We start from the raw sequence: 8,897 nt of genomic DNA, 5'->3' as shown, positions 1-8,897 counted from the left end.
TTTTTGGAAATGAAACGATGCCACGGGAGCGGGAAGCTCAGTGGTGGTTGAGTGTGAAAAAGTGCTATTTCCTTCTTTGGGAAAAACCATCAAAGTATTGCCTTTCTCTGGGAAAAAGAAGAGTGATTTCAACTCCACCATATAAAGCATGTATTATATAAGTCCCTTTCTCTTTACGGGAGCAGGATGGGCTTGCGGAATACCTAGTGTATTCACCCAGATTTATTTATGTTTTCAGTAGCTGAAGACTTCTTTTCTGCTATGATTGATTGAGGGGGCTATGTCTGCACCTAGTTTTGCCTGTGGCTTGGGCTAGTTTATCTTGTACTGCGCTTTGTAATTCTGGCTCTCTCGAGCTTGTACTCTGGTATTGTAATAACTATTATTCGAACTATGTATTATTTGAAGTAAGGAATGTGGTTACTAGCCTCCTAGGACTAGTAATTGTATCACATTTGAGTCCCAAAGGATCGGGACGCTTCACACATATTCTATGATTAGATGGAAATGAAAAACGTTCACATAAATATCTCATCTAGCCTAGTGGCAGAGTAGAAAGTGAGCTTATTTGGTTAAGCCATTACGGGGATCACTTAGGTATACAATGTGACTTTCTAAACCATTATGTAGATTTATATCTCAAATCCTGTGCAAATTACTACCTTTGCACAACACACAGAAATGGGGTATACATCATGCTGCTTCACACTTTTCTAGTATGAAGAAACCTACAATCTAGTTTCAGGTCTAGAACCTGCATGCAGAGATCCGTGACTAATCAGCTTGTTTTGACATCCCTGACTCCTAGCAGCTAAATAATCGAAAGGAGGAAATAGTAAGCAGTGAAGTTAACCTCATCTGAAGTGATGATCGCGATGCCTCCCACCTGAAGCTAGGGCCCCTGGACAGTGCTCTGTACGCACAGCAACACGCGGCCGACCTATAGCTAGTCCCTATTCACCTTCCCGATGCAATCCCATTGCGATTATGGACGCTCATGGATAGCTGCAGGTGGGAGAGTGAGGAGCATCATCTATGCGCAGTCGCCACCCTCTGGACACAATCCCATCGCGTCGTCGATCTTGCGCAGGCGCGCTCCCCGCGTGCTACCGCCCCTTGAGCTCCGGTAGCGCCGCCTGTGGCCCACATCGCCACACGTCCACGCTGTGCCCTCCTGCGCCACCAAGCCCGTCACGACCCCCTTGCCACCCGCTCATCGGTCTGGCTCCTTGTGCGGGAGAGAGGCTATCACGAGTGGGGAGGGGCTGGTGAGATCTACGGAGACGGGAGCAGGTGGCGAGCGCGATGAGCACAATGTTAGGGAGAGAAAGGGGAAGGACCGGAGCGGGCGACCGAGCGGATGGAAGGGGCAGCCGAGGAGGAGGACCACTGTCGGGTTTGCCTGGCGGTGATCGAGGGAGGATGGGGCGGTGTCGCAACAGGGGTGGGAGGGAGGAGGCACGAAAAGTACGGGAGCTAGGGCCGTAGGCGTGCATCGGGGCGTGGGCACGGCGAGCGCTGCGTGCGGGCACAGGGGGGCACGCGGACGAGCGTGGGCGGGGGCATATGGTGAAGCAACGTGGACGCTCACATTAGGTCCATAGAGTAATAGAGATTGTTGTTACTCGTAGATGATTGTTGTTATATGATAAAATGCCAGCACAAAAAAAAATAATAAACAGAATATATTCCAGCTGCTGCAAAACAAAGCAACAAATTCATCCTCGGAAAGCCCAACCCGCGCTCTCACTCGTTCACTGGACCGGGCTCATGCACCAGAGCTCCCAGAGAGGGATGCCACCAAAGAGATGGCTGCTCCCCCACGCTTGGCGGTCCCCGTAGACCAAGTCCACTCGCCGATCCCTCTCCGAGATCTCCACCCACTTATTTCCCCTCCCACCGCGGCCAGGCCTCAGTCCTCTCTGTCGCGGAGCCGCCGCAACCCAGCGTCCCCCGAAGTCTAACCCTAGATCCGGACCGGCCATGGCGTCCCGCCGGGTCGTCTCCTCGCTCCTCCGCTCCGCGTCCCGCCTGCGGGCCGCCTCGCCCGCTGCTCCACGACCGCGCGCGCCACCGCACCGCCCGTCCCCGGCCGGGTACCTCTTCAACCGCGCTGCCGCCTACGCCTCTTCCGCCGCGGCCCAGGCGGCACCTGCCACCCCGCCGCCGGCCACCGGGAAGACCGGGGGCGGCAAGATCACCGACGAGTTCACCGGCGCTGGCGCCATCGGCCAGGTGTGCCAGGTGATCGGCGCCGTCGTTGACGTGCGCTTCGATGAGGGCCTCCCGCCCATCCTCACGGCGCTCGAGGTGCTCGACAACAACATCCGCCTCGTGCTCGAGGTGGCGCAGCACCTTGGCGAGAACATGGTGCGCACCATCGCTATGGACGGCACGGAGGGGCTCGTCCGCGGCCAGCGCGTCCTCAACACTGGCTCCCCCATCACCGTAGGGACACCCTCCGTTTCTTCCTTGGTTATGATTGTGCTTTTTATTTCGTGACGGTACGGATCGATCTGATGAAATGTAGATCTGATAGTTTTGATTTTTGATCTGCGTGGCCAGTGATTACATTTTAGATCGTCTGCTCTAGTCTGAACATTGTTAGGTTAACTGTGACAGTTTCTGGTTTAATGATGTCAACAACTTATGTCTTTTATTGTTATGACATACTTTCTGTTCATAGATATTCAAATACTGCTCTTTCTTGATTGTTTTTGGTGCCATTGGCTAGTGCGATGTAGAATATTTAAGTTGTCAGTGTTATTTGCATGAATACTTGCTGTGTGCCGGTGCTTATGATTTCAGGACCTCACATTTCTACCACTGCCAACCATGTTTTCTCATTTCCAAAGTTTCCTGCTTGTAGGTGCCTGTTGGCAGGGCTACCCTTGGACGCATCATAAATGTTATTGGTGAACCGATTGATGAGAAGGGTGACATAAGTAAGAGTCTGGGCTTATGGTTTATTTTGCTTGAAGGTGTTTGTGGAATAGCTTTCATAAATCTTATGCCTTTCTATATTTCAGAGACAAACCACTTCCTCCCTATTCATCGTGAAGCCCCTGCTTTTGTTGAGCAGGCCACTGAGCAGCAAATTCTTGTTACTGGAATCAAGGTAGTCTTGTTCATTTTTCGTGCTAGAATTACTTTGAGTCCTCTAATTTAGTAGCACCTATGCGGTCATTGCCTGAATGGTGATTATACATTATAGTATAATGTTTCTTTGACATACAGGTCGTGGATCTTCTTGCACCCTACCAAAGGGGTGGAAAGATTGGTCTCTTCGGTGGTGCAGGAGTGGGTAAAACTGTGCTCATTATGGAGTTGATCAACAATGTTGCTAAGGCCCATGGTTGGTACTGTACCTAGTTTTTCTGTCAATTTGGCTCAGTTTCTTGTTGGATCTGCTGATTGTGATAGCTGCTTTGTTTCTTTGTAGGTGGTTTCTCTGTGTTTGCTGGTGTTGGAGAACGTACCCGTGAAGGTAATGATCTGTACAGGGAAATGATTGAAAGTGGTGTCATTAAGCTAGATGACAAGCAGGTAATTATTGTGATGTCGTAATTTCATTGTGAACTCAGCATGTCAGGGCTGACCCCTTCTTTCATATATTGGCTTTTGTGGCAGAGCGAAAGCAAGTGTGCTCTTGTTTACGGGCAGATGAATGAGCCCCCGGGTGCTCGTGCTCGTGTTGGGTTGACTGGTTTGACTGTTGCTGAACATTTCCGTGATGCTGAAGGACAAGATGTGCTTCTGTTTATTGACAACATTTTCCGTTTTACTCAGGTTAGTTTTGCAGGGATTTCTTTTGCCTGAAAACGATACAACTTTTGAAGAGATTATCTTTCTAGTTTCCTGTTTGAATATTGTGTCCATGTTAAATCTGTTGGCATTGTTGCGCTCTTGATATCAGGCAAACTCTGAGGTGTCTGCTCTTCTTGGACGTATCCCATCTGCTGTGGGATACCAGCCAACCCTTGCCACTGATCTTGGAGGACTGCAAGAGCGTATTACGACAACAAAGAAGGGTTCTATTACATCTGTGCAGGCCATCTACGTGCCTGCCGATGACTTGACGGATCCTGCTCCTGCTACTACCTTTGCCCATCTTGATGCTACAACTGTGTTGTCACGACAGGTTTGTGTTCATTTGCTACAACTGTGTTGTACATGATGTGCTCATTGTGATGGTGGGAGCTTCGTGTGCAGATCTCTGAGCTTGGTATTTATCCTGCTGTTGATCCACTGGATTCCACATCAAGAATGCTTTCTCCCCACGTGCTGGGTGAGGATCACTACAACACTGCTCGTGGTGTGCAGAAGGTTCTTCAGAACTACAAAAATCTTCAGGATATTATTGCTATCTTGGGTATGGATGAGCTCAGTGAGGATGACAAGCTGACAGTCGCCCGTGCAAGAAAGATTCAGCGTTTCCTGAGCCAGCCTTTCCATGTCGCTGAAGTTTTCACGGGTGCTCCAGGAAAGTATGTGGAGCTGAAGGAAAGCGTGAAGAGTTTCCAGGTACAGTTTGAACTGTTTTTTTTTTTGCTCAGAAACTGCTGCTTGGAAATATTGTATTCCTTACTATGCTTTCTCATAATGTTTAGATATGCATCTGTAGACATCACTGGGTCCTTGCTTTGCTTTACCATTTTTGTTGTTTGAGGCCCTCATGTTTAGTTTTGTCAGACAACACTCGTGCATTCTATACATGTTGCAGTATGATGTTTCTGTTTCACGATCTGCTTTTCTATGGAATCTTATATTGTGCAGGGTGTTTTGGATGGGAAGTATGATGACCTCCCTGAGCAGTCATTCTACATGGTTGGTGGCATTGAGGAAGTCATTGCTAAGGCTGAGAAAATTGCCAAGGAGTCTGCTTCATAAGGAGGCTTCTTGCTTGTTCAACCCTGTACAAGTTCCATTTTTGGATTTTAAGCGTTTATTTATGCTTTTCCCAGTTAGGCATGACGAGCTGGAGAGTCCATCTCCTGCTGAGAGATGTTTGTTTTACCCTTCTTTGCTTCCTCCACCTTACACCCAAATAAGCAACTGCAGTGACGTTGGTTTTGGCTGCACCCAAACTACATGACTGAAGAAACTTGTGGCCTGTGTAACGCGAATCCATCAGAACGCCAAAGTTATGGCTTCTGGTTGTGGCAAATTATGGTTCCTCCCTGTTCGGTTGAGTGGTTGCATTCTGGAGGTATCTTGTTCTGGACTCAGGCTAATGATTGTGCGTGCAACTGTTTCGGAGTCATTTCAAAGGTTATCCACTTTCGTTGGAGTTGATTTCATAACTTATGGTGTGTTTGGTTGAGGAGCGGAGAGGAATGGAATGGTTTCATTCTTATTTTTTTTTTATGTTTGGTTTCCAACGGAGGAGAATGGAGTGGCTTCTGGAGTCTATATATGGTAAATATTTGGGATGTTCTCGCTTCATCAGAACGACTAGATTCGAGTGCTCTCGTCGACGCGAATGCTTTCCTCCCTTTCTTCCACTCCACACTTATATAGCTCTTCAACTAAACAATGAATGGAGTGGCTCCGTTCTGCTCGCCAAATACAGAATGAAATGGCTCAATTTCTAGAAATTGGAATGAAGCCGCTCTATCCCAGTTAGCTCCTTAATCAAATACACCTTTATTCATAGTTTTCCTTTGATGAGCTGAGTGGTAGATGGCTGAAAATACTATCCTTTTGATTCACTTAAAATCACGTGGGATATAATGCTTTTCATCGTTACCCATTTAGGGCTAGTTTCCCCCTTCTGTGTTGTTTGTTTGGATGCTCTTGTATTCACCTCAATTCACGTGTATCTACCTTAATACACGTGGATTAAGGTGAATACGAGTGTATCTAAACAAAGCCTTATTTCCCTCTAAGGGCTAGTTTGGTTCTACCCCAATCCATATGGATTGAGGGGGATTGAGGGGGTTTCAATCCCTAGTAAGTCAAAATCTCCTCCAATCCGTATCAATCCCCTCCAATCCATATGGATTGAAAATAACCGAACAAGCCCTAAAGATTTAATCCTCTCTAATCAGGAGGGGATTTTAGTTTTCAGACCAGCCCAAAAACTAAGCGAAGCAATTGGTATTGATATGATATCTTGCAGAACAGATGATTTCAGGCTGGCAGCTTGCTATCAGTTGTTTCATCAAGGAGCAACTGAAGTAGCATACCAGTAAAGGAAAATACAACATAAAGTAATATTTTTTGGCTCATTGATTAGCCTGTTCATCATATGCAGTGCCAATGATTAAGCAATTGCAGGCGTAAGGAAATATCGAAGGCGTGGTTAATTGGTTACCCATCACTGCATCTGTATGAAACCGTATGTGAGTAAAAAAGAGTAGATTTAAGTGTGCAAAACATAAATATATTCTTGGAAGGTCACCCGTATAAGAGCTGATTCCTATTATCTATGTTCTTGAATATTTATTGTTCTCGAATATTTATCGTCCCTTAGTTCATTTTTAACTAAAACGTGATAAATAAAAAGGAATTGTTGGACTAGTATTTTTTCGATGACCTAACGTTTCGTGATAGAGAACAATGCGTGCTAATACTGGCGACAGAAAGAAATCGTCCGATTGGGTGGCTGTGAGCATGCATACAGACTCAGGCTAGCTTGGCCTGTCACTTAGGACTATTTTCTACTCTTGAACTATTAGTTGTTGTTTACAATATCGACATAATTTCTAAAATATAATTTTAACCAATAGTTTTTGTTAAAATATAAATACACTTTTAATGTATTTATATTTTTATAAAAATACTTGTTAAAAATTTATAAATTTGATTTAAATCTTGTCTAAAACGACAACTAATAGAACACTGGATGAGTACATATCTATGGAGGCAGACATATAAGATTAGAATGTATCATATCTATGGAGACAGACAAATAAGATTTGGATGTATCCATGTGTGTGAGTCCAGCCTTTTAGATGTAGCTAACTAAACACTCGTCAGGCTATAGTCAATGCATAAGAGTCTCGATCTCTTAATGCGACTAACCAAACATGCAGAGAGTAAACCTTCGTAGATACGAATCCAACCAATAAATCGAAGGAGGGAAAAAACTCCACTCCTTTCTTTTGACATCCCGGTGCCCCATAGGAGGCATGGAGATGTTATAAAGGAGATGCTATCACTATCATCTAATTCATTTGGATCTAGAATAATATAGCATGATCTAGAATAATATGATCATGAGATTAGAACTAGTTTGGAAACTCAAATTGTTTTAAGATTCCTATCTTTTTCAGGGAGAGCAATAGAGGGGGTGTGATTTAAATACAATATTTAGTTTTTAATGAGATGTTTTCTCTCCATTGGTTAGCTTCAAACTAGCCCTAAACGAAAGAATACTTCTATATTCAAGTTTAGCCCAACCGTAGCTGCCTTCGAGCATTTTCACTCAAGGAATAGAACGAAGTCATTCTATTTTCTAAGTATGGACCTGAGTCATTCCATTGTCATAATGGGGAACACAATTATTTTGTGGAAGAATACTTAAGCCACACTAAAGATCAACATTAATACTCCATCCGTCCTAATTTATAATTTATTTGACTTTTTAACAAGTCTAACCAGCTTGTGTTATACATTTTTTTTGAAAAAATGAAAAAATGAAAGTCATACTTAAAGTATATTATATGCTGAATGATAGCACAGTAAAAGCCAATAATTATTATGTTTTCTTAAATAAGATGAATATGTCAAATTTGATGTAAAAAAGTCAAACAAATTATAAATTAGAACAGAATGGATAATATAGACAACTATTGGTTGCAAGCATCTTAGACCACCAGTATAATGCATTGTCTGTTTATCCTCTCTCTTCTGTTCTCCCTTGTTCATATCAGTATTTAGCCTACGTCTTAGACCACCATGCTAAAATAGCAATGATCTCCTAAGCCGGCCTCCGACGGCTCCCGTGATGCTCCCCTTCCTTGGATTCTTAGTGTACTTTTAGTCACTTATTCCTCCAAATGGCTCCCCTTTGCTTCCCTCTCTTTTAGGGGAAAGAAAGAAACCCCCTCTAAATGTGTATTACAGTAATATAAATACTATAATATTTTTAATACTTTAAAAACTGATGAATAAAAGTCAATTAACTCAGTTAAAGTGTAAAAAGGAAACTGAATAGGGAAAATGGTTGGACATGAGCTAAAATAGGAGGAGAAATGAAAGAGTGTGATGCATTTAAAACTGAATAGATAGTACAGATAGAGATAGATGAGAAAGAAAATAGTTGAAATAATTATAAGACAGACTCCAACAAGTCTCGAAGGCATCCCCGTCCACCCTTGGTGGGACTAAGAGCATCTCTAAAAGCTTTCAGAAGTCTCTCCTAAATTAAGTTTTTTAGAAAAAAAATACAAAAACATGTCTCCAACATTTTCCCTAAAACGCTACCAATTTTTTCATAGTCCTTAAAACTTCCTTATTTGTAGTTACAAATGAGTGGTTTTTGTGTTTACCAGAAACAATATACCGTTTTAAAGGATCTGTTAGAGAAAGGATTAAAATCTATTCCCACTATTTTTTAAATGCCCTTAAAACTGATTTTGAGAAGTCATTTTCTAGAGAGCTATTGGAGATGCTCTAACGGAGATAGAGTGAAACCACCTGTGTAGGGGAGCTTAATATCCCCTATTTTTTAATTACTGTTTTAACTGTGAAATTAATTATTTTCTAGTTTAATTATCTTATAACAATGTGTCTATTGTACTATAAATATTATATATTTTTTAAAACCCTAAAAACAGATATATAAAAGTTAAATATCTCAGTTAAAGTGTATAGAAAAAGTATATAAGAGGCTGAACAGGAAAAGTAGTCGGAGAGAAGATGAAATAAAGAAAAAAAGGAGGTATTTATAT

The 8,897-nt window shown here is 43.1% G+C and overlaps 1 protein-coding gene across 1 annotated transcript; it reads left to right on the top strand.

The window, feature by feature from the left end:
• Window positions 1-1,978: 1,978 nt before the first annotated feature.
• Window positions 1,979-5,278, top strand: LOC542267 (ATP synthase2). Its single transcript, NM_001111870.1, is given in 9 exon segments — window positions 1,979-2,448; window positions 2,870-2,945; window positions 3,030-3,118; window positions 3,238-3,355; window positions 3,443-3,546; window positions 3,631-3,789; window positions 3,917-4,141; window positions 4,213-4,524; window positions 4,777-5,278. Coding segments are annotated over 9 exon segments (1,662 nt in total). The 5' UTR covers window positions 1,979-1,983; the 3' UTR covers window positions 4,891-5,278.
• Window positions 5,279-8,897: the final 3,619 nt, after the last annotated feature.

The sequence above is a fragment of the Zea mays genome, chromosome 6 (assembly GCF_902167145.1).
Source record: "Zea mays cultivar B73 chromosome 6, Zm-B73-REFERENCE-NAM-5.0, whole genome shotgun sequence".
NCBI lineage: Eukaryota > Viridiplantae > Streptophyta > Magnoliopsida > Poales > Poaceae > Zea > Zea mays.
Note: the sequence above shows the minus strand (reverse complement) of the source record. Positions and strands in the feature narration are given on the sequence as shown.